This window comes from Oncorhynchus mykiss, chromosome 19 (genome assembly GCF_057628025.1).
Source record: "Oncorhynchus mykiss isolate SJ-2025 chromosome 19, ASM5762802v1, whole genome shotgun sequence".
Classification (NCBI taxonomy): Eukaryota; Metazoa; Chordata; class Actinopteri; order Salmoniformes; family Salmonidae; genus Oncorhynchus; species Oncorhynchus mykiss.
In genome coordinates this window covers 59,916,834-59,943,754 of record NC_143040.1, presented here as the reverse complement: position 1 = coordinate 59,943,754, position 26,921 = coordinate 59,916,834, and the positions used below count along the sequence as shown (strand labels likewise).

The window sequence follows — 26,921 nt, the reverse complement described above, 5'->3', positions numbered from 1 at the left end:
ACTGTACTGTTCTGTATGGGCTGACAGGTACTGTACTGTTCTGTATGGGCTGACAGGTACTGTACTGTTCTGTATGGGCTGACAGGTACTGTACTGTTCTGTATGGGCTGACAGGTACTGTACTGTTCTGTATGGGCTGACAGGTACTGTACTGTTCTGTATGGGCTGACAGGTACTGTACTGTTCTGTATGGGCTGACAGGTACTGTACTGTTCTGTATGGGCTAACAGGTACTGTACTACTCTGTATGGGCTGACAGGTACTGTACTGTTCTGTATGGGCTGACAGGTACTGTACTGTTCTGTATGGGCTGACAAGTACTGTACTGTTCTGTATGGGCTGACAGGTACTGTACTGTACTGTTCTGTATGGGCTAACAGGTACTGTACTGTTCTGTATGGGCTGACAGGTACTGTACTGTTCTGTATGGGCTGACAGGTACTGTACTGTACTGTTCTGTATGGGCTGACAGGTACTGTACTGTTCTGTATGGGCTGACAAGTACTGTACTGTTCTGTATGGGCTGACAGGTACTGTACTGTACTGTTCTGTATGGGCTAACAGGTACTGTACTGTTCTGTATGGGCTGACAGGTACTGTACTGTTCTGTATGGACTAACAGGTACTGTACTGTTCTGTATGGGCTGACAGGTACTGTACTGTTCTGTATGGGCTGACAGGTACTGTACTGTACTGTTCTGTATGGGCTGACGGGTACTGTACTGTTCTGTATGGACTAACAGGTACTGTACTGTTCTGTATGGGCTGACAGGTACTGTACTGTTCTGTATGGGCTGACAGGTACTGTACTGTACTGTTCTGTATGGGCTGACAGGTACTGTACTGTACTGTTCTGTATGGGCTGACAGGTACTGTACTGTTCTGTATGGGCTGACAGGTACTGTACTGTTCTGTATGGGCTGACAGGTACTGTACTGTTCTGTATGGGCTGACAGGTACTGTACTGTTCTGTGTGGGCTAACAGGTACTGTACTGTTCTGTATGGGCTGACAGGTACTGTACTGTACTGTTCTGTATGGGCTGACAGGTACTGTACTGTTCTGTATGGGCTGACAGGTACTGTACTGTTCTGTATGGGCTGACAGGTACTGTACTGTACTGTTCTGTATGGGCTGACAGGTACTGTACTGTTCTGTATGGGCTGACAGGTACTGTACTGTACTGTTCTGTATGGGCTGACGGGTACTGTACTGTTCTGTATGGGCTGACAGGTACTGTACTGTTCTGTATGGGCTGACGGGTACTGTACTGTTCTGTATGGGCTGACGGGTACTGTACTGTTCTGTATGGTCTGACAGGTACTGTACTGTTCTGTATGGGCTGACAGGTACTGTACTGTTCTGTATGGGCTGACAGGTACTGTACTGTTCTGTATGGGCTGACAAGTACTGTACTGTTCTGTATGGGCTAACAGGTACTGTACTGTTCTGTATGGTCTGACAGGTACTGTACTGTTCTGTATGGGCTGACAGGTACTGTACTGTTCTGTATGGGCTGACAGGTACTGTACTGTTCTGTATGGGCTGACAAGTACTGTACTGTACTGTTCTGTATGGGCTGACAGGTACTGTACTGTTCTGTATGGGCTGACAGGTACTGTACTGTTCTGTATGGGCTGACAGGTACTGTACTGTTCTGTATGGGCTGACAGGTACTGTACTGTTCTGTATGGGCTGACAGGTACTGTACTGTACTGTTCTGTATGGGCTGACAGGTACTGTACTGTTCTGTATGGGCTGACAGGTACTGTACTGTACTGTTCTGTATGGGCTGACAGGTACTGTACTGTTCTGTATGGGCTGACAGGTACTGTACTGTTCTGTATGGGCTGACAGGTACTGTACTGTACTGTTCTGTATGGGCTGACAGGTACTGTACTGTTCTGTATGGGCTGACAGGTACTGTACTGTACTGTTCTGTATGGGCTGACGGGTACTGTACTGTTCTGTATGGGCTGACAGGTACTGTACTGTTCTGTATGGGCTGACGGGTACTGTACTGTTCTGTATGGGCTGACGGGTACTGTACTGTTCTGTATGGTCTGACAGGTACTGTACTGTTCTGTATGGGCTGACAGGTACTGTACTGTTCTGTATGGGCTGACAGGTACTGTACTGTTCTGTATGGGCTGACAAGTACTGTACTGTTCTGTATGGGCTAACAGGTACTGTACTGTTCTGTATGGTCTGACAGGTACTGTACTGTTCTGTATGGGCTGACAGGTACTGTACTGTTCTGTATGGGCTGACAGGTACTGTACTGTTCTGTATGGGCTGACAGGTACTGTACTGTTCTGTATGGGCTGACAAGTACTGTACTGTTCTGTATGGGCTAACAGGTACTGTACTGTTCTGTATGGGCTGACAGGTACTGTACTGTTCTGTATGGGCTGACAGGTACTGTACTGTACTGTTCTGTATGGGCTGACGGGTACTGTACTGTTCTGTATGGGCTGACAGGTACTGTACTGTTCTGTATGGGCTGACGGGTACTGTACTGTTCTGTATGGGCTGACGGGTACTGTACTGTTCTGTATGGTCTGACAGGTACTGTACTGTTCTGTATGGGCTGACGGGTACTGTACTGTTCTGTATGGACTAACAGGTACTGTACTGTTCTGTATGGGCTGACAGGTACTGTACTGTTCTGTATGGGCTGACAGGTACTGTACTGTACTGTTCTGTATGGGCTGACGGGTACTGTACTGTTCTGTATGGGCCAACAGGCATTTATTATAGTGGCTTCCTATCTCTGTCTAGCCCGGATTTTACCTGGTCAGGAGATATTGTGGAGAGACTTGGTGTGTGTTCCTCTTCTTTTCTCCTGTCATCCCTCTCTAACTCACTCTCTCTTTCTCTCTCTCTCTAACTCACTCTCTCTTTCTCTCTCTCTTTTTCTGTCTCTTTCTCTCTCTCTCGCTCTCTCTCTCACTCTCTCTTTCTCTCTCTCTCTAACTCACTCTCTCTTTCTCTCTCTCTTTCTCTCTCTCTCTTTCTCTCTCTTTCACTCTTTATTTCTCTCACGTTCTCTCTCTTTTTCTGTCTCTTTCTCTCTCTCTCTCTCTCTCTAACTCACTCTCTCTCTCCTCTCTTGCTTTCTCTCTTTCTCGCACTCACTCAATTCAATTCAAAGGGATTTATTGGCATAGGAAACATATGTGAACATTGCCAAAGCAAGTTAAATAGATAATAAACAAAAGTGAAATAAACAGTAAAAAATGACCAGAAACATTACACTCCCAGTTCCAAAGGAATAGAGACATTTCAAATGTCATATAATGACTATATACAGTGTTGTAATGATGTGCAACAGGTAACACATCTTGCTGCTGTGATGATACACTTTGGTATTTCACCCAGTAGATATGGGAGTTTATCAAAATTGGATTTGTTTTTATAATTCTTTGTGTATCTGTGTAATCTGAGGGAAATATGTCTCTCTAATATGGTCATACATTGGGCATGAGGTTAGGAAGTGCAGCTCAGTTTCCACCTCATTTTGTGGGCAGTGAGGACATAGCCTGTCTTCTCTTGAGAGCCAGGTCTGCCAAACTGCAGCGTTTCTCAATAGCAAGCCATGCTCACTGAGTCTGTACATAGTCAAAGCTTTCCTTAAGTTTGGGTCAGTCACAGTGGTCAGGTATTCTGTCACTGTGTACTCTCTGTTTAGGGCCAAATCAAATTTTTGTTTGCTCAGTTTTTTGTTAATTCTTTCCAATGTGTCAAGTAATTATCTTTTTGTTTTCTCATGATTTGGTTGGGTCTAATTGTGTTGCTGTCCTGGGGCTCTGTGGGGTGTGTTTGTGAACAATGCCCCAGGAACAGCTTACTTAGGGGATGCTTCTTCAGGTTCATCTCTCTGTAGGTGATGGCTTTGTTATGAAAGGTCTGGGTACACAGAATATATTTTTGCAGAATTTGCATGCAGTTCGGTGTTTGTCCCATTTTGTGAATTCTTGGTTGGTGAGCGGACCCCAGACCTCACAACCATAGAGGGCAATGGGTTCTATAACTGATTCAAGTATTTTTAGCCAGATCCTAATTGGTAAATCGAATTTGTTGTTATCTTTTGATGGCCGAGAAGGCCCTCTTGCCTGGTCTCTCAAATCGTTCACAGCTTTGTGGAAGTTACCTGTGGTACTGATGTTTAGGCCAAGGTATGTATAGATTTTTGTGTGCTTTAGGGCAACGGTGTCTAGATGGAATTTGTATTCGTGGTTCTGGACCTTTTTAGGAGCACTATTATTTTTGTCTTACTGAGATTTACTGTCAGGGCCCAGGTCTGTCAGAGCCCAGGTCTGTCAGGGCCCAGGTCTGTCAGGGCCCAGGTCTGTCAGGGCCCAGGTCTGACAGGGCCCAGGTCTGTCAGGGCCCAGGTCTGTCAGGGCCCAGGTCTGACAGAATCTGTGCAGAATATCTAGGTGCTGCTGTAGGCCCTCCTTGATTGGGGACAGAAGCACCAGATCATCAGCAAACAGTAGACATTTCACTTCAGATTCTAGTAGTGTGAGGCTGAGTGGTGCACTGTTCTCGTGCCCTCACCAATTCGTTGATATATATGTTGTAGAGGGTGGGGCTCTCTCTCTCTGCTGTTACCCCATCTCCTACTGTCTCTTTCTTTATTTCTCTCTTTCTCTCTCTCTCTCTCTCTCTCTCTCTCTCTCTGCTGTTACGCCATCTCCTACTGTCTCTTTCTCTCTTTCTCTCTCTCTCTCTCTCTCTGCTGTTACCCCATCTTCTACCGTCTCTTTCTTTCTCTCTCTCTCTCACTCACTCACTCACTCACTCACTCACTCACTCACTCACTCACTCACTCACTCTCTGTCTCTGTCTCTGTCTCTCTCTCTCTCTCTCTCTCTCTCTCTCTCTGGGTTAGTGATTCCCTGTGGACTTGAGGCCCTCCACTCAGCAGGACTTTCAGCCCCAATCTGCCTCAATGTGTCTTCTTCCCCCCTCCATCTCTCCCTTCTTCCCCCTTTCTATCTCCCGCTCCCCCTTTTCTTTCTCTTCCTTCTGTCTTGCCTCTCCCTCTCTATAAGCTATCCCTCCTTCTACCCACTCCCTCTCCTCGCCCCTCATCCCTCCCTCCCTCCCTCTCCCTCTCTCTGTCCTTCCTCCATCTCTGTGTGTCAGACAGCGGCATAGCAGCACAGATTTGTCTGTGTGTGAGTGTGTGCATGTGTCACCAGGGAGCCCCATGTTTTTTAATACATTTTTAATCATTCCATTTGATGCTCCTCTTGTCCACCATAATTTGTACTGACTGTTGAACAGAATCAAAGACCATCGGTGCTTCAGCGCCAACACAAACATACATTTTTCATTCCTTGTCTTTTTTCCTCTAAGCCTCACACCTCGACATGCTTGTTTTGACATAAAAGTGGCCTATTTTAACGATGCTGTTGTTGAAAGTCACTTTTAATTTCCCTACCTGATTTCCCTATGGTGTGTCTGTACATTTCAATGTGAATACAGGAGAGTGAGGGGTGGAGTTGTATATATTCACGACACAATGGCAACACAATGAATGACAGCCGATTGTGAATGTGTACTGTTTCTCTCTTTAATAAAGGTGCATAGGGGAATATAGTAGTTACATTTTTTCGTTCTGTTTGTCTGTTAATTATTTATGTGTGTGTGTTTCAGTGCCAGCGCTGTGCCCCACTCTACAATGACAAACCCTTCAGGTCAGGTGACCAGGTCCAAGCCTACAGCTGTCGACCATGTGACTGCCATGGCCACGCCCTTTCCTGTCACTATGACATCACAGCTGACGCCCACCCCACTGAACACTACAGAGGAGGGGGAGGGGTGTGTGACGACTGTATGAACAATACAACAGGTATGTAACTATACTGAACAAAAATATAAACGCAACATGCAACAATTTGAACGGTTTTACTGAGTTTCAGTTCATATGAGGAAATCAGTCAATTGAAATAAATACATTAGGCCCTAATCTATGGATTTCACGTGACTGGGAATACAGATGTACATCTGTTGGTCACAGATACCTTAAAAAAGGTAGGGGCTTGGATCATAAAACCAGTCAGTATCTGGTGTGACCACCATTTGCCTCATGCAGCATGACACATCTTGATCAGCAGGTTGATTGTGGCCTGTGGAATGTTGTCTCACTCCTCTTCAATGGCTGTGAGAAGTTGCTGGATATTGGCGGTTGATGTTGGAATCGACTTATGGTAGAGAAATGAACATTAAATTATCTGGAACAGCTCTGGAGGACATTCCTGCAGTCAGCACGCCAGTTGCACGCTCACTCAAAAGTTGACACATCTGTGGCATTGTGTTGTGTGACACAACTGCACATTTTAGAGTGGCCTTTTATTGTCCCCTGTACAAGGTGCACCTGTGTAATGATCATGCTGTTTAATCAGCTTCTTGATATGCCACACCTGTCAGGTGGATGGATTATCTTGGCTATGGAGAAATGATCACTAACAGGGATGTAAACAAATGTATAAACAGGATTTGAGAAAAAAATCAGCTTTTTGTGCGTATGGAACATTTCTGGGATCTTTTATTTCAGCTCATGAAACATGGGAACAACACTTTACATGTTGCATTTATATATATTTTTCAGTGTGGTACACACACACACACACACACACACACACATACACACACACACACACGTGTGCGCACACACAGTGGACATCTCTAGAGACTCATCAGCTTTTTAATCTACATTTTGAGTTTTATATAGTGTGTGATTGAATTCTAATGAGTTAATAATGATCTCCACATCTTCAACCCCTCTCTCCTCTTTGACCTCAACCACCTCACACACCTACACACCTACGCCCACCCAATCACTCACCTCTACCCCTTACCCTCCACCCCTGCCTCTACCACCTCACACACCTACGCCCACCCAATCACTCACCTCTACCCCTTACCCTCCACCCCTGCCTCTACCACCTCACACACCTACGCCCACCCTATCACTCACCTCTACCCCTTACCCTCCACCCCTGCCTCTACCACCTCACACACCTACGCCCACCCAATCACTCACCTCTCACCCTTACCCTCCACCCTTGCCTCTACCACTTCACACACCTACGCCCACCCTATCACTCACCTCTACCCCTTACCCTCCACCCCTGCCTCTACCACTTCACACACCTACGCCCACCCAATCACTCACCTCTCACCCTTACCCTCCACCCTTGCCTCTACCACTTCACACACCTACGCCCACCCAATCACTCACCTCTCACCTCTACCCCTTACCCTCCACCCCTGCCTCTACCACCTCACACACCTACGCCCACCCTATCACTCACCTCTACCCCTTACCCTCCACCCCTGCCTCTACCACCTCACACACCTACGCCCACCCAATCACTCACCTCTACCCCTTACCCTCCACCCCTGCCTCTACCACCTCACACACCTACACCCACCCAATCACTCACCTCTCACCTCTACCCCTTACCCTCCACCCCTGCCTCTACCACCTCACACACCTACGCCCACCCTATCACTCACCTCTACCCCTTACCCTCCACCCCTGCCTCTACCACCTCACACACCTACGCCCACCCAATCACTCACCTCTCCCCCTTACCCTCCACCCCTGCCTCTACCACCTCACACACCTACGCCCACTCTATCCCTCACCTCTACCCCTCACCTCTACCCCTTACCCTCCACCCCTGCCTCTACCACCTCACACACCTACGCCCACTCTATCCCTCACCTCTACCCCTTACCCTCCACCCCTGCCTCTACCACCTCACACACCTACGCCCACCCAATCACTCACCTCTCACCCTTACCCTCCACCCCTGCCTCTACCACTTCACACACCTACGCCCACCCAATCACTCACCTCTCACCTCTATCCCTTACCCTCCACCCCCTCCTTTATCTCTCACCCTTTCATCCCCCCTCTCTCTCTGTCCTCTCCACCCTTTCTCTCTCTCCTTCTCTCCTCTGTCCCCCCTCCCTCCCTCTAGCTCTCATTCTCTCCCCCTCTCTCTCCTTCCAGGTCGTAGCTGTGAGTCCTGTGTTAGTCAGTTCTACAGGGAGGTGGTTGCTGACCCCAGGTCAGAGGTTGTGTGTCAACCATGTGACTGTTACACACCTGGCTCCATCAACGGTAGTCTGGAGTGTCACCCGGTAAGAACCTATTATTTTTCCTTTTCTTCCTCCTTCATTCTACCTGACTCCTCCTGTAGGCATAATCAACTGCAGTCTGGTGTCACCAGATTCTACCTCCTTCACTCTACCTGACTCCTCCTGTAGGCATAATCAACGTCAGTCTGGTGTCACCAGATTCTACCTCCTTCACTCTACCTGACTCCTCCTGTAGGCATAATCAACGTCAGTCTGGTGGCACCAGATTCTACCTCCTTCACTCTACCTGACCTCTCCTGTAGGCATAATCAACGTCAGTCTGGTGTCACCAGATTCTACCTCCTTCACTCTACCTGACTCCTCCTGTAGGCATAATCAACGTCAGTCTGGTGTCACCAGATTCTTCCTCCTTCACTCTACCTGACTCCTCCTGTAGGCATAATCAACGTCAGTCTGGTGTCACCAGATTCTACCTCCTTCACTCTACCTGACTCCTCCTGTAGGCATAATCAACGTCAGTCTGGTGTCACCAGATTCTACCTCCTTCACTCTACCTGTCTCCTCCTGTAGGCATAATCAACGGCAGTCTGGTGTCACCAGATTCTACCTCCTTCACTCTACCTGTCTCCTCCTGTAGGCATAATCAACGGCAGTCTGGTGTCACCAGATTCTACCTCCTTCACTCTACCTGTCTCCTCCTGTAGGCATAATCAACGGCAGTCTGGTGTCACCAGATTCTACCTCCTTCACTCTACCTGACCCCTCCTGTAGGCATAATCAACGTCTGTCTGGTCTTTCTTCTCGTCTTCTTCCTACTTCTCCTCTTCCTCTTCCTCCCTCTTCTTTCTCCTCATCCCTCCTTCTTTCTCTTCCTCCTCTCTCCCCTTCTAGTATTCCCATACCTTAGTTTACCATAGACCAGGGCTATTCAGTTTCAGGCCTACCTGGTAGTTAATTGCATACACCTGGTGCCCCAGGTCTGAATTAGTCCCTGATTGGAAGGAGAGGAGGAAAACCAGAAATGTTTTGGCCCTCCAGGACCGGAATTGAACCGGAATAGAGCCTCCACGGATATGTTGGTTCTCCCAGAGCCATCGATCAGGTTATATAGCTGTGTGATGTGGGAGACTGAGAGTGAGTATGTACAAGTGTCAGTACTGCTCCTAGCCTTCTAGAGAGAACCCCCCCGCTTCTTTAGCTGAATATCACGGTGGCCATTCTTGAGAGACAGGTGATGTCGACAGAGACAGTGGATGACAAATTCAAAATCAATCTGAGGGTCAGTCCCAAGGAGAATAGTATCTGTTGTAAACTCTCCCAGTGAAGGATGATTCCATATTTCTGACACTAGTCATTTTACTTTCAAATCAGTGTAGGGAAGTGAACAAGTGCACACTTTGGGAGGATGGAGAGATAATTTGGTACATAGCCGTTGTCTAGGGTCCAATGCTGAGCTCGATTGGTTTGGTTTGTATGTCATGTTCTTTTGGTGAAATACGCAGCCAACTAACCAAACACCTAACCAAACACACAAACTAACAAACAATGCAAGCACTTCTCAACACACACACACACACACACACACACACACACACACACACACACACACACACACACACACACACACACACACACACACACTGCCCCTCAGTCTCTCAGGTGCTATGACCTCTTTAACCTACCCTCCTCATCCTTCTCTCCTCCTCCCTCATTCAAAATAATTGAGAGGCCTCGGTGAGTACGAGCTGCCCATCCGTGACACGCTCCCACAATGCACTGCTGCATAGGTGGACTAATTGGTAACATGTCTCTCCATCTCTTCCTCTCCTCGCTCCTCTCCTCCCTTCTCTCCGCCCCTACTCATCTCCCCCTCCTCTTTCTCTCTCTCTCTCCCGCACTCCTCTCATTCCCTCTCTCTCTTTTTCTCTCTTCCCCTTCTCCCTTCCTCCATCCCTCCCTCCCCCTACCTCACCCTCTCCCTCCATCCCCCTCTCCTATTCTCTCTAGGTGGGGGGCCAGTGTAAGTGTAAGAGGCATGTGTCTGGCAGGCGGTGTGATGCGTGTCAGGTTGGATTCTACTCTCTGCAGCCATTGGGCCCCGAGGGCTGTCTGCCGTGTGGCTGCAGCGCTGCAGGCACCCAGGGAGACAACGGCACCTGTCACCAGCAGTCAGGACGGTGCCAATGCAAGACACACGTAATCGGTAGGTAGCAAGTTAGCACTTCTGGGTGATGGCTCTGGACATAGGAGCACATGGGAGGCCTCTCTCTCTCTCTCTCTCTCTCTCTCTCTCTCTCTGCCTCGCTGTTATTTCTAAACACATCACTCTCTCTCTTTCTCTCTCACTCTCGCTCCTCTCTTTTCTCTCTTTTCTCTCTCTCCTTTCTCTCTCTCTCTTCTCTGTTTCTCTCTTCTCTCTCTCTCTCCTCTCTCTCTCCTCTCTCACTCTTTCTCTCTTCTCTCTTCTCTCTCTCTCTTTTCTCTCTCTTTCTCTCCCTCTCTATCTCTCTCTCGCTTCATCCTCTTCTCTATCTTTCTGCTCTCCTTACTTTCCTCTCCTTATCTGTTGTTCCCCTCTCTATCTCTCTTTCTCTCTTCTCCCTATCTCTCCCCTCTATCTCTCTTTCTCTCTTCTCCCTCTCTCTCCCCCTCTTTCTCTCTTCTCCCTCTCTCTCCCCCTCTATCTCTCTTTCTCTCTTCTCCCTCTCTATCTCTCTTTCTCTCTTCTCCCTCTCTCTCCCCCTCTTTCTCTCTTCTCCCTCTCTCTCCCCCTCTATCTCTCTTTCCCAAAGAATAATGGGAGAGTACAGTTGATTAAAGAGTGAAGAGGAGAGAAAAAACAACATTTGTTTGTTTTTTTCATTCGAGAAGATATTTAGTTATATCATAATGTACTCATTTCTAAGAAACATTAAACATAAACATGAATTGTTTATATTTATAATATGGTAAAGTGACTAACACATAGACTAACCTGTATTTAAGTGCTATGATTAGGTTGTTGAGCGCTCAGCACATTCTTGGCCAATCTGTTTGTTTGTTTCTTCTCCCAAAACACACACCACACACACACACAGCCCTTCTTTTCATGACATCACCACTAGCGGCAGCCAAGAATGTTTTCCTCCTTCTCGTGGCCCTTTCTTCCTCGCTCCTTTGTGATAAATCTGCACCGTTTCTCCCCTGAGTGTCTTTCAAGAATCTCTTATCAAATGCAAAACGAATCCAACTTAACACACCTTCTTTATTGCTAAGCCAGGATATCAACGTCCACCTCATTTTCATTCTCTAATTCAATGAGAAGTTGATTAGAACAAACTGTCCCGGGCCCCGCCTCCTTTTCACTCTTCTTACAATACCCCACTCTTTATCATTTATTTTGCTCCCATAGGTATTTTTCTGAAATTAGATTTGATTATGGCAATTTATTACGAGCTGGGTGTTTGAGGGGAGCAGCGGCTTCATAAGTGCATTGTGTACATAATAGTATTTGAAATGGTGATATATCAAATCAAAGTTTATTTGTCACATGCGCCGAATGTACAGGCCAATTTAGGTAGTATGTACATGAATGTATAGTTAAAGTGACTATGCATGTAAGATAAACAGAGAGTAGCAGCAGCGTAAAAGAGGGGTTGGTAATGGTGTGGATGTGAGCCATTACCAGCCTTTCAAAGCACTACGGACGTGAGTGCTGCGGATCTGTAGTCATTTTTTTTAAAAGAATTTTTACCTTTATTTAACTTTGCAAGTCAGTTTATTAATAAGTTAACTTATTTTCAATGACGGCCTAGGAACAGTGGGTTAACTGCCTGTTCAGGGGCAGAACGACAGATTTGTACCTTGTCAGCTCGGGGTTTGAACTTGCAACCTTAGTAGTCCAACACTCTAACCACTAGCCTACCCTGCCGCCCCTTAGGCAGGTTGCCTTTGTGTTCTTGGGCACAGGGACTATGGTGGTCTGCTTGAAGCATGTTAGTATTACAGACTCAATCAGGGACATGTTGAAAATGTCAGTGAAGACATTTTCAGTTGGTCAGCACATGCCCGCAGCACACATCCTGGTAATCCGTCTGGCCCCGCAGCCTTGTGTATGTTGACCTGTTTAAAGGTCTTACTCACGTCGGCTACGGAGAGTGTGATCACACAGTTGTCCGGAACAGCTGATGCTCTCATGCATGCCTCAGTGTTGCTTGCCTCGAAGCGAGCATAGAAGTGATTTAGCTCGTCTGGTAGGCTCATGTCACTGGGCAGCTCGTGGCTGTGCTTCCCTTTGTAGTCTGTAATAGTTTGCAAGCCCTGCCACATCTGACGAGCGTTGGAGCCGGTGTAGTATGATTCAATCTTAGTCCTGTATTGACGCTTTGCCTGTTTGATGGTTCGTCTGAGGGCATAGCGGGATTTCTTGTAAGCTTCCGGGTTAGAGTCCCGCACCTTGAAAGGGGCAGCTCTACCCTTTAGTTCAGTGCGAATGTTGCCTGTAATCCATGGCTTCTGGTTGGGGTATGTACGTACAGTTACTGTGGGGCTGACGTCATCAATGCACTTATTGATGCAGCCAGTGACTGATGTGGTGTATTCGTCAATGTCAGCGGAAGAATCCGGAACATGTTCCAGTCTGTGATAGTGAAGCAGTCCTGTAGTTTAGCACCTGTTTCATCTGACCATTTTTTATAGACCGAGTCACTGGTGCTTCCTGCTTTAATTTCAGCTTGTAAGCAGGAATCAGGAGGATAGAGTTGTGTTCGGATTTACCAAATAGAGGGCGAGGGAGAGCTTTGTACGCGTCTCTGTGTGTGGAGTACAGGTGATGTAGAATTGTTTTCCCTCTGGTTGCACATTTAACATGTTGATAGAGATTTAGTAGAACTGATTTAAGTTTCCCTGCATTAATGTCCCCGGCCACTAGGAGCGCCGTCTCTGGGTGAGTGGTTTCCTGTTTGCTTATTTCCTTATACAGCTGACTGAGTGCGGTCTTAGTGCCAGCATCCGTCTGTGGTGGTAAATAAACAGCCACGAAAAGTATAGCTGAGAACATGCAAACTGTAGAGATACACGCGTGTGCTGGCTCACGCAGACACACCAAAACACACACACTCACACCCACTCCCACTTACCTATGATTTAATGGTAAACAGCAGAGCTGACCCAGATAGTAGGTGTCATTACTCTTATTTAATAGATGGAAGAATGTAAACCTCTTTATTAATACACACACTCTGTCACTGTCCTGGTTACTGTTTGCTGGATGTTAATGGCTGTAGTACAGCAGACCTGTATAAGCAGCAGTGCACTGCAATGAACAGAATCCAAACTGAGTTGCATGTAACAAATAGAACACTACAGAACTATTCCAGGAATCATGTTGTGACTGCCTGATCGTTCTCCAGTTCATTTGGCTTCACGATGTTACTCTAAACCAAAGCTGCAGAAGAACCACCCTACAACCACAGGTAGGGATCATTATTCATGTAAACAAAAGCTAAAGAAACCACAACCCAAGTATACAATAGAGCCAGAAAAATACACTATGTCAGAGTTAACATCTCATTTGCAGGTCAAGGTAAGCCGTGTCAATACTAGGTTTCGTTATAATAGGAACCATACAACCATCATTAAATCAATTTATTTATATAGCCCTTCTTACATCAGCTGATATCTCAAAGTGCTGTACAGAAACCCAGCCTAAAACCCCAAACAGCAAGCAATGCAGGTGTAGAAGTACGGTGGCTAGGAAAAACTCCCTAGAAAGGACCGAACCTAGGAAGAAACCTAGAGAGGAACCAGGCTGTGAGGGGTGGCCAGTCCTCTTCTGGCTGTGCCGGGTGGAGATCACAACAGAACATGGCCAAGATGTTAGAATGTTCATAAATGACCAGCATGGTCAAATAATAATAATCACAGTAGTTGTCGAGGGTGCAACAGGTCAGCACCTCAGGAGTAAATGTCAATTGGCTTTTCATAGCCGATCATTGAGAGTATCTCTACCGCTCCTGCTGTCTCTAGAGAGTTGAAAACAGCAGGTCTGGGACAGGTAGCACGTCCGGTGAACAGATCAGGGTTCCATAGCCGCAGGCAGAACAGTTGAAACTGGAGCAGCAGCAGCCAGGTGGACTGGGGACAGCAAGGAGTCATCATGCCAGGTAGTCCTGAGGCATGGTCCTAGGGCTCAGGTCCTCCGAGAGAGAGAAAGAAAGAGAGAGAATTAGAGAGAGCATACTTAAATTCACACAGGACACCGGATAAGACAGGAGAAGTACTCCAGATATAAGAAACTGACCCTAGCCCCCCGACACATAAACTACTGCAGCATAAATACTGGAGGCTGAGACAGGAGGGGTCAGGAGACACTGTGGCCCCATCCGATGATACCCCAGGACAGGGCCAAACAGGTAGGATACAACATACAACCATTATACCATCAGTACAGAGAAAGTCCTGTGTTTTCCAGACAGGGGTGTATATCACAGTATTGTTAGTACTGTATCCATCACCATGACACACACACGCACTCTACATACTACACATTACACACTACATACTACACACACACGCACACTACACACTACACATTACACACTACATACTACACACACACGCACACTACATACTACACATTACACACTACATACTACACACACACGCACTCTACATACTACACATTACACACTACATACTACACACTACACATTACACACTACACTCTACATACTACACATTACACACTACATACTACACACACACGCACGCTACACACTACACATTACACACTACACACTACACACACACTACACACTACACATTACACACTACACACTACACACTACACACTACACTTTACACATTACACACTACACACTACACACTACACACTACACATTACACACTACATACTACACATTACACACTTACGCACACTACACACTACACATTACACACTACACACTACACATTACACATTACACACTACACACTACACACTACACATTACACACTACACACTCACGCAGACACACACTACACACTACACATTACACACTACACACTACACATTACACACTACACACTACATATTACACACTACACAGTACACACTACACACTCACGCACACATACACTACGCACACACACACTACACATTACACACTACACAGTACACACTACACACTCACGCACACACACACTACGCACACACACACTACACATTACACATTACACATTACACACTACACATTACACACTACACACTACACACTACACATTACACACTACATACACGCACACTACACGCTACCGCACACACACACTACACACTACACATTACACATTACACACTACACACTACACACTACACATTACACACTATACATTACACACTACACATTACACACTACACACTACACATTACACACTCACGCACACTACACATTACACATTACACACTACACATTACACACTACACATTACACACTACACACTACACACTACACGCTCAAGCACACACACACTACACACTCACGCACGCACACACACACACTACACACTCACGCACGCACGCACGCACGCACGCTACACACTACCGCACACACACACTACACGCACACACACACACACATACACACACACTACACAAGCACGCACACACACACTACACACTCACGCACGCACACACACACTGCACGCACGCACACACACACACACACACTACACACTCACGCATGCACGCACACACTCACTCACTCACTCACTCACTCACACACAGTCACTCACTCACACGCACCAACCCAGCCCCACCACATTGTTCAACTCTGCCGTATCCTTCACCATGCTGCTATAACCACTGGTTTGAAATATGGGCCGGCAGAAATACATTAATATCTATAAATTCATTAAACAGGTTGTGGGCAGTGGGTTGGGAGTGGAGCTGAAATGCCAAGTGGCTGGGGCACTGGTACTCCTGCGTCTAAACGGCTCTGCCCCGGGGCTGCCTGGCTAACATTAGGGATAGATTGCCTGTCAGGGAATAGCTATGGTATGTTCTCATAACCAGCGTTGCCCGTGCATATTTTAGATATTTTAATACAGCCCCAATATGACGCTAGTTGGAATCCATGTAGACTATACTCCACTGAGTATATAATACCTCTCTCTCTGCCTCACTGTTATTTCTACACACATCTCTCTCTCTCTCTCTTGTAGTTGTTCATTTATTTATTTTCTCTCAGTGAAATTAAGTGTTCTGCCTGAGGAGAGTGATCCATCATACTACACAGACGCCCTGGCCTAATGATTCCGTTTTTCTGACTTTACACACACGTGCAAACACACACTCTTGTCATTTTTCACACAATTACTTATTTGTTGATATAGCACTATATTACGTTTAAAAAAAGATCTAGGTTAAGACATAAACTAGTTCTGTTAGTCAGAGTGATGATGATGGAGATAGATGAGTCTAGCTGTAAGAATGGGTGGTTATGGCCAAGCACCAGTCAGACAGATATTTAACCAGGCTGTATTTTAAGGAGGGAACGGTCCAGTTTTATTGCTGTTAATATAGACATCCTCTACATTAAATGATTCAATGAGAAGGCTGAGGTAGTCACAGAGTCACTTCGTTGTTGTATTGCAGATTGCATCTTTCAGAGCTTTGAGTTTGGAATGTGTTAACATTGCATCTCTCTGTCAATCCTGTTCCCTGTACCCTTTCTTTCTTTCTCTCGCTCTCTCTCTCTCTCTCTCTCTCTCTCTCTCTCTCTTTCTCTCTCTCTCTCTCTATCTATCTCTCTCTCTCTCTCCTTTCTCTCTCCTTTCTCTCTCTCTCTCTCCTTTCTTTCTCTCTCTGTCTCTCTCTCTCCTTTCTATCTCTCTCTCTCTCTCTCTCTCCTTTCTCTCTCTCTCTCCTTTCTTTCTATCTCTCTCTCTCTCTCTCTCTCCTTTCTATCTCTCTCTCTCTCTCTCTCCTTTCTATCTCTCTCTCTCTCCTTTCTATCTCTCTCTCTCTCCTTTCTCTCTCTCTCTCCTTTCTCTCTCTCTCTCTGTCTCTCTCTCTCTCGCTCTCTCCTTTCTATCTCTCTCTCTCTCTCTCTCCTTTCTATCTCTCTCTCTCCTTTCTATCTCTCTCTCTCTCCTTTCTCTCTCTCTCTCCTTTCTCTCTCTCTCTCTCTCTCTCTCCTTTCTATCTCTCTCTCTCTCTCTCTCTCTCTCTCTCTCTCTCTTCTCTCTCTCTCTCTCTCTCTCTCTCCTTTCTATCTCTCTTGCTCTCTCTCAGGTCGTACCTGTGACAGGTGTGACTATGGCTACAAGCTGTTAAATTCCTCTCACCTTGATGGCTGTGTGGGGTGTGACTGTGACCCGGTGGGGTCCCTCAACCCCTTCTGTGAGCCAGAGGGGGGCCTGTGTGAGTGCAGGGAGGGAGTGGGGGGCCAGCGCTGTGACTCCTGTGCCAGGGGCCTCTATGGCCTTCATCAGTCGGGCTCCTGCATCCCGTGTCTCTGCTCGCCTGACGGGACCGTACCTGGGTCTGTGTGTGACCCAGAGACTGGACAGTGTGTTTGTAAGGTGAGTGTGTGAGAATATGTTTACTGACATCTATTACTGATAATTATCTTGTCTACTAGTAATTTTTTTATATCACTTAGGAAAACACTGAGGGACCTCGCTGCGACTCGTGTCGCCGTGGTTACCACAGCCTGGAGAGGAGGAACTCCTTTGGGTGTCTGGCGTGTGCGTGTGACGTCCGCGGCACCCTGAAGGGGGGTGTGTGTGACCCCGTCAACTCCCAGTGTCCCTGTAGGGAGGGGGTGGAGGGTGCCCAGTGTACACGGTGCTCCCTACACTACTACAACACAACCTCTGACCTCTACGATGACCTCACACCTGACCCCTACTACAACATGACCTTTGACCCCCATGGGTCATCCCAGGGGTGTGTTCCGTGTGTGTGTGACCCCACTGGAACAGTGGAGGGTGCGATGTGTGACGCGGACACCGGGCAGTGTGTGTGTGTGTCCACTCGCCACGGAAGGGACTGCGGTAGATGTAGGCCAGGTGAGTGTGTGTGTGTGTGTGTGCGTGTGTGCGTGTGTGTGTGCGTGTGTGTGTGTTTGCTTATGTTTGTTCATAAATCTACCCAACTGGTTTGCAATGGTAGAAGTGCTTAACAACAGAATGTTTGTGTTTATCTCTCTTACTCACACCTTTAACTCTGTAGATGTATATGACAGTACTACTTTATACTTACTGTTGAATAAGTATCGACGCACACAACTCCCAGCTCATTACACTGAAGCATCTCAGCTCTGGCATTGACGACAAGCTGCCATGCTGTTTACCACAATGCTCAACACACTCCTCTTTCACTCCCTTTGTTCCTGTCTCTCTCTTTCAAATCACACCCTCGGTCTGTTCTTTTCTCTCGGTCTGATGGATGGATGGTCCCTGTAGTGTGTCTTTTTGTTTCTTGGCTCCTGGCGGTGTTGTCGTGTGCCTGCGTATGTGTGCGTATGTGTGCATATGTGTGTGTGCGTGTGTGTGTGTATGTGTGTGTATGCATGTGTATGTGTGTGTGTCTGTGCTTTGTCCTGGGGAATGATGATGAGTGTTTGGCATTCATTGTGGGCATTAGCGCATTAACGTTTAGCTTGCTTAGCTACAGGCCATCCCTTGTGCCCGGTGCCAACTCACCCATCAACGATTGGGGCTCCGCTGCCCGATGTAGTCAACTGCACCTTCGAGAGCACAGACCATGGCAACATCTTTCACTTCTTCACCTCTGTCTGTGTGTGTTTGTTTGTTTGTGTGTGTGCATGCTCACTCATGAGTATGTGTGGAGCCATTAGTAGCTGAACTGTGTTAGTAACGTAGATGAACAATCATGTAGACTGTAATACTCACCACAGCACATTCAGGGGCCAAACACACACACACACGTTGAGACATGGTTGTGCCTCTTAAGCCCTGTGGTAGGTGTATGGCAGGGTTCCCAACTGTCGGCCCACGGGCTGAATTTGGCCCGCAGGGTTTTTTATTTGCCCCCAGGTTTTTTGAATACAATCACATGTACAGTGGGGAGAACAATTATTTGATACACTGCCAATTTTGCAGGTTTTCCTACTTACAAATCATGTAGAGGTCTGTAATTTATCATAGGTACACTTCAACTGTGAGAGACGGAATCGAAAACAAAAATCCAGAAAATCACATTGTATGATTTTTAAGTAATTAATTTGCATTTTATTGCATAACATAAGTATTTGATCACCTACCAACCAGTAAGAATTCCGGTTCTCCCCACTGTATCTCTCTATTATGCGTGGGAATTCTTTGGAACACATGTCCAGAATGAAAGTCACATGGAGCTGGGACATAAAAGACTGTTAAAACACCAGCAAATAAAGTGATTTTAATTTTAAACATTAGTTCCAAAATATTCCCACACATTATAGAGAGATGTGTGATCTTATTCAAATGTAAGCAAGGTTTGATATGTTTCAGTTTTAATAGAATATGATATTTGTTTGGGCTTCTTGCTGTCAATATGCAGTCTACAAATGATTTGTAATTATGTTATGGCCCCGTGACCATCCCCTCAAGAAGACAATTGTCTTGCGGCTGAATCTAGTTGATGATCCCTGGAATAGGTGGTCAGATATAGGTCTATACAGTCTATACCAGACAAGATGAATGGCATGACATGTCCTTATCCAAAAGGCATTACAGATTAAACCAGGGGTTCAATTCTGGTAGCATCCCAAAATATCCAGGAATTCCACATTTCTGGTTGGAATATTCATGGAGAGAATATTCAGGAAATCAGAATTTTGGAAATGTTTATGGATTTTGCAACCCTAATAGAGTTAGATTGGATATCATTCCAATATGCTCCTTCTTTTAGGCCTCTCTTCAATGATGTGTTTGTCACAAATGGTGTCTATTGTTGCTCTATTACTTGACTACAGGTTTGGTTATGGCAAAATTGTTCTTGTTCCATGCTGTGTATAATGTATTGTGTATGTATGGCCATAGATAGGTGTTGTCTCTAATTTCGTACCCATTTTATTTGATTCCAGGTTACTACCTCTCTGTGTCAGAGTTGGGGTCTGAGGTGAGCGTGTGTGTGGAGTGTGACTGTCACCCGGTGGGCTCGTCAGGACAGGTGTGTGGGGGCCAGAAGGGGCAGTGTGTGTGTGTTGACCCCTCGGTGGGAGGACGCAGGTGTGACCAGTGTCAGGAGCTCCACTATGGCTTCAACCCTGGGCTTGGCAGGTAAGATACATCACCTCCCATACATTCAGCCCTGTACACACCAACCCTGGTTTCAGCCCCATACTTACCAACCCCAGGTTTCAGCCTCATACACACCAACCCTGGTTTCAGCCCCATACCTACCAACCCTGGTTTCAGCCCCATACACACCAACCCAGGTTTTAGCCCCATACACATCAACCCCAGGTTTCAGCCTCATATACACCAACCCTGGTTTCAGTCCCATACACACCAACCCAGGTTTCAGCCCCATACACACCAACCCCTGGTTTCAGCCCCGTACACACCAACCCCTGGTTTCAGCCCCGTACACACCAACCCCTGATTTCAGCCCCATACACACCAACCCAGGTTTCAGCCCCATACTTACCAACCCTGGTTTCAGCACCATACACACCAACCCCAGGTTTCAGCCCCATACACGCCAACCCTGGTTTCAGCCTCATACACACAAACCCTGTTTTCAGCCCCATACACACCAACCCCAGGTTTCAGCCTCATACACACCAACCCTGGTTTCAGCCCCATACACACCAACCCCAGGTTTCAGCCCCATACACACCAACCCTGGTTTCATCCCCATAGTTACCAACCCTGGTTTCAGCCCCATAGTTACCAACCCTTGTTTCAGCCCCATACTTACCAACCCTCGTTTCAGCCCCATACACACCAACCCTGGTTTCAGCCCCATACACACCATCCTTGTTTCATCCCCATAGTTACCAACCCTGGTTTCAGCCCCATACACACCAACCCAGGTTTCAGCCCCATACACACCAACCCAGGTTTCAGCCCCATACACACCAACCCTGGTTTCAGCCCCATAGTTACCAACCCTGGTTTCAGCCACATACACACCAACCCAGGTTTCAGCCCCATACACACCAACCCTGGTTTCAGCCCCATACTTACCAACCCAGGTTTCAGCCCCATACTTACCAACCCAGGTTTCAGCCCCATACTTAGCGACCCTGGTTAGAGCCCCATACACACCAACCCTGGTCTCAGGCCCATACACACCAACCCTGGTTTCAGCCCCATACACACCAACCCTGGTTTCAGCCCCATACACATCAACCCCAGGTTTCAGCCTCATACACACCAACCCTGTTTTCAGCCCCATACACACCAACCCAGGTTTCAGCCCCATACTTACCAACCCAGGTTTCAGCCGCATACTTACCAACCCAGGTTTCAGCCCCATACTTACCAACCCTGGTTTCAGCCCCATACTTAGCAACCCTGGTTTCAGCCCCATACACACCAACCGTGGTCTCAGCCCCATACACACCAACCCTGGTTTCAGCACCATACACACCAACCCTGGTTTCAGCCCCATAGTTACCAACCCTCGTTTCAGCCCCATACTTACCAACCCTGGTTTCAGCCCCATACACACCAACCCTGGTTTCAGCCCCATACACACCAACCCTGGTTTCAGCCCCATACACACCAACCCTGGTTTCAGCCCCATACACACCAACCCTGGTTTCAGCCCCATACACACCAACCCCAGGTTTCAGCCCCATACACACCAACCCCAGGTTTCAGCCCCATACACACCAACCCCCGGTTTCAGCCCCATACACACCAACCCCAGGTTTCAGTCCCGTACACACCAACCCTGGTTTCAGCCCCATACACACCAACCCCAGGTTTCAGCCCCATACACACCAACCCCTGGTTTCAGCCTCATACACACCAACCCCAGGTTTCAGCCCTGTACACACCAACCCTGGTTTCAGCCCCATACTTACCAACCCCTGGTTTCAGCCCCATACACACCAACCCTGGTTTCAGCCACATACTTACCAACCCTGTTTTCAGCCCCATACACACCAACCCTGGTTTCAGCCCCATACACACCAACCCTGGTTTCAGCCCCATACACACCAACCCTGGTTTCAGCCCCATACACACCAACCCAGACTAAATGGCTGGGGAGAACACACTAAATGGCTGGGGAGAACACACTAAATGGCTGGGGAGAACACACTAAATGGCTGGGGAGAACACACTAAATGGCTGGGGAGAACACACTAAATGGCTGGGGAGAACACACTAAATGGCTGGGGAGAACACACTAAATGGCTGGGGAGAACACACTAAATGGCTGGGGAGAACACACTAAATGGCTGGGAAGGGGGGGAGGATTTCTTTGTTGAAAATAATTCTACTAATCTTTTTTAGAGGATCCTGAGTAATTTGATAAAAATAAATTAAAACACTTAATAAGGTGTGTGTGTGTATGTCTTCCCCTGTGTGTGTGCGTGCTATGGGATGACCTTCACTGATAGCTGTGTGTAGTGTATTAAGGCAGAGAGCTGTGACTGAGATCTCTTAGCTGTGGGGAGAGAGGGAGAAAAGGAGAGAAAGAGAGAGAACGGTACATCGAGGCCTGAGTTTGATGCAAATGTGCTAGATGAGTGTTTTCAATAGATCAACAACAGGCTGCTGGACAGCACAGATTGGCAATCCATACGAATGGTGAGGGATGTCTGTGTGTGTGTGTGTGTGTGTGTATGTTGTGTGCGTGTATGCGTGTACAATCGGTCGAGCCCCTGCCTCGCTGGGGTAAGGATGAAAAATGAAGTTTTTAAACTGATTACTGGGGAAGCCTTTCTGGCATCAGGAGACTGAAAACAATAAAGATTTATATTAATATTATAAACTCATTTATCCCCTGCCAATCAATAAGCCCATGCATCTTATTTGGTTTTCTCCCGGTGCTCGCCGTTCGGCACAGGTTGATCTAATCGAGGTTGGTTATAGACCCTTAATATGGTTATGGGATATTTCCTGGCAGACTAAATGACAGAATATCAGGTCTGCCCAAATCCTTGTTCAGGTAATCATAACCTTGGGGGTAAAAAATAGCTTTTCTTTCTCAACAGAATGGGTTATTATACGCAGTAATTATAGCCCTGATCTATCCACACACAAACAAACATATACACGCAGGCACACACACACATACAAACAAACACACACAATATCATTAAGATGTTTACCACACAGAGCGGTGTAGTTTACCCGAGCCTCAGAGTAAATTCACATTTGTCGGTTTCTTATTTTGATTCATAGTGTCTGTTGTTGAGTTTTTATCCAGTGTGCGTGTCTGTGTGTGTGTGTGTGTGTGTGTGTGTGTGTGTGTGTGTGTGTGTGAGAGAGAGAGCGAGAGAGAGAGAGGTCACTGACCCCTATTCTAGGAAATGCAAAAAAGATACAAATACGTTTATAACGTATTAAATCTATTACATTTATTATAACAAGACCTGCACTCACGCTTTGAGCACAACGATGACTCTGAGCTCCCGATGAGAGCCCCTGATGGCTATATACTTTCAGTCTCCACGGAGGATGTATGTAAGTCATTCTAACGTATTAACCCTGGCAAGGTTGATATCCCAGACAGCATCCCTCACCCTCAGAGTATGTGCAGACCAGCTGGCTGTTGTGTTTTCGGACATTTTCCATCTGTTTCTAGCTCAGGCCACTGTCCCCACCTGCTTCTAGGTGTCCACTATCATCCCTGTGCCCAAGAAAGGGAAAGTAACTGAACTGAATCACTACAGTCCCGTAGCACTCACCTCCGTCATCATGAAGTGCTTCGAGAGGCTAGTCAAAGACCATATCACCTCCTCCTGACGGGTCGCCCGCAGGTGGTGAAGGTAGGCATCATTACCTCCTCGACACTGATTCTCAACACGGAGGCCCCACAAGGGTGCGTCCTTAGTCTCCTCTTGTACTCCCTGTACACTCTTAGAAAAAAAGGTGCTATCTAGAACCGTAAAGGATTCTTTGGCTGCCATAAGAGGAGAACCCTTTGAAGAACCTTTTTTGGTTGCAGGTAGAACCTTTTTTGGTTCTACGTAGAACCCTTTTGGGTTCCATGTAGAACCCTCTGTAAAAAGGGTTCTACATAGAACCCAAAACATTCTATGGGGACAGCCGAAGAACCCTTTTTTTTCTAAGAGTGTATACCCACAACTGCATGGCCTCACACAGTTCCAACTCCATCATCAAGCTCGCTGACGACACGACAGTAGTAGGCCTGATCACCAACAACGACAAGATGGCGTACAGGGAGAAGGTAGGTACCCTAACAGCGTGGTGCCAGGTAAACAACCTCTCCCTCAAAGTCAGCAAAACAAAGGAGCTGCTTGTGAACTTCAGGAGGAACTACGGGGCCACCGCCGGAGGTTGGTTAAAAGTTTCAAGTACATCTCAGAGAATCTGAAGGTCAAACCACACAGACACGGTGGTGAGGAAGGCACATCCGCAACTCTTCAACCTCAGGATGCTGTAGAAATGTGTCCGTTCCCAAATGGCCTTCACTGTGTTCTACAGGAGCATCATTGAGCGCATACTTTCGGGCTGCATCAAAGCCTGGTACGGCAACTCCACCACCGAGGACCGCATGGCACTACAGAGGGTGGTGCGCTCAGTCGAACGCACCATTGAGTGCACACTGCCTGCCTTCCAGGACACCTACAACACCAGGTGACGCAGGAAGGCCAAGAAGATCATCAGGGACCCGAGCTATGCCCTGTTGTCCCCGCTTCAATCACCCCCTCCATTCCTATCACAGGAGGTTGGTGGCACCTTAATTGGGGAGGACAGGTTCGTGGTAATGACTGAGCGGAATCAGTGGAATGGTATCAAATACATCAAACAAATGGTTTTATGCCATTCCATTTGCTCCATTCCAGCCATTATTAAGTGCCTTCCTCCCCTCAGTAGCCTCCATTGCTTCCTACTCCCCGCATGGACACCCCCCCCTCACTTCAACAGATTTTGTGCACTACCCCGACCCCCAATGGACATTTATCATGCTGAACAGCCACCACTAGTCAGCTACTTGCTCCCCCTGTCCCCTCTTCTACCCCGGTCTGCTTCCCCCTATGGACATTCCCCTCCCCCTCAACATACATTTACCCTGCCCCCACCCCAATGGACATCATTGCCACAGTTGTTAAATATGTGTATATTATTATTTATATTTGTATTATTATCTATTTTATTATATTGGTTTGTATTGTTGGAACTCAGAGCATAATTTTTTCACTGTACCATGTAATTACATCTGCAACCCTTTACAACCCCATATTAAACTCTAATCTAATCATAGCAGGAGGTTAGAATATTCACACACACACAATCTCACAAACATGGGATTCATTTAAGACTGATTAAAAAAAGGGAGAGTTGGTGTGATGTTGGGTGTTTTCTCTCTCCTTGGGAGAGGAGTGAAGGTCGAGTCGCGGAGGCGAGTGGGAGAGCCGTGTGTGTGTGTTGTGTGTGTGTTGTATGTGGGGTGGTGGAACCCCCAAAGCTGCCTGCAGTTGACAGGACAACTTTTCTGTTCATTAAGGGGCTGTGGCTTTTCACGCCGCGAGAAGGAGGGTGTCAGAGTGTGTGTGCGTGTGATTGAAGGTGTGTGTGCGTGTGATTGAAGGTGTGTGTGTGTGTTTAAGGGTGTCAGGCATTTGGCCTGGTCATTACCCAGTGCCGGGTCTCAGTGGGGTTCCACCACCTGTGTGACCCAATCCCCTGACCCCCCCCTTACACACACACACAAACACACACCCCTTTCAGACACACACGTCTCCTTAACACCCATGGGACCACTCCCCATACTGTCACTGGTCTGTGAATAGGGGAGCATGAAGGAAGGGAAGAGGGGTGTAAGGTGAAGACCCAATACCACCTCTCTCCATCACACACACATTTACATTTGATTCATTTAGCAGATGCTCTTATCCACAACAACGTACTTAATTTATATTAAAATACACAATATATACAAAAGTATGTGGGCACACCTTAAAATTTGTGGATTCAGCTATTTTTATTTTCTTTTATTAAACTAGGCAAGTCAGTTAGGAACAAATTCTTATTTTCAATGATGGCCTAGGAACAGAACTGCCTTGTTCAGGGGCAGAACAACAGATTTTTAAGTTGTCAGCTGGGATTCGATCTTTGCAACCTTTCGGTTACTCTAACCACTAGGCTACCTGCTGCCCCACTAGCCACTCCCGTTGCTGACAGGTTAAAATCGAGCACACAGCCATGCAATCTCCATAGACAAACATTGACAGTAGAATGGGCTTACTGGGGAGCTCAGTGATTTTCAACGTGGCACCGTCATAGGATGTCACCTTTCCAACATGTCAGTTTGTCACAAATTTCTGCCCTGCTAGAACTGCCCCGGTCAAGTGTAAGTGCTGTTATTGTGAAGTGGAAACACCTCGGAGCAACAACGGCTCAACCGTGAAGTGGTAGGTCACACAGGTTCACAGAACTGGACCGCCGAGGGCTGAAGCACATAGCAAGTAAAAATAATTTGCCCTCAGTTGCAACACTCACTACTGAGTTCCAAACTGCCTCTGGAAGCAACGTCAGCACAATAACTGTTCATCGGAAGCTCCATGAAATGGGTTTTCTTGGCCCCGCAGCCGCACACAAGCCTAAGATCACCATGCGCAATGCGAAGCGTCGGCTGGAGTGGTGTAAAGCTCGCCGCCATTG

General features: G+C 47.1%; 1 protein-coding gene across 1 annotated transcript in view; it reads left to right on the top strand.

The window, feature by feature from the left end:
- Positions 1-26,921, top strand: part of LOC110498381 (usherin) — a 432,088-nt gene that overhangs the window by 93,159 nt on the left and 312,008 nt on the right. Inside the window, exons 11-16 of the mRNA XM_036955034.2 lie at positions 5,667-5,862; positions 8,035-8,165; positions 10,131-10,326; positions 17,395-17,684; positions 17,765-18,173; positions 20,195-20,390. Of these exons, the coding sequence (XP_036810929.2) occupies positions 5,667-5,862; positions 8,035-8,165; positions 10,131-10,326; positions 17,395-17,684; positions 17,765-18,173; positions 20,195-20,390 (1,418 nt within the window). The remainder of the gene's footprint in view (positions 1-5,666; positions 5,863-8,034; positions 8,166-10,130; positions 10,327-17,394; positions 17,685-17,764; positions 18,174-20,194; positions 20,391-26,921) is intronic.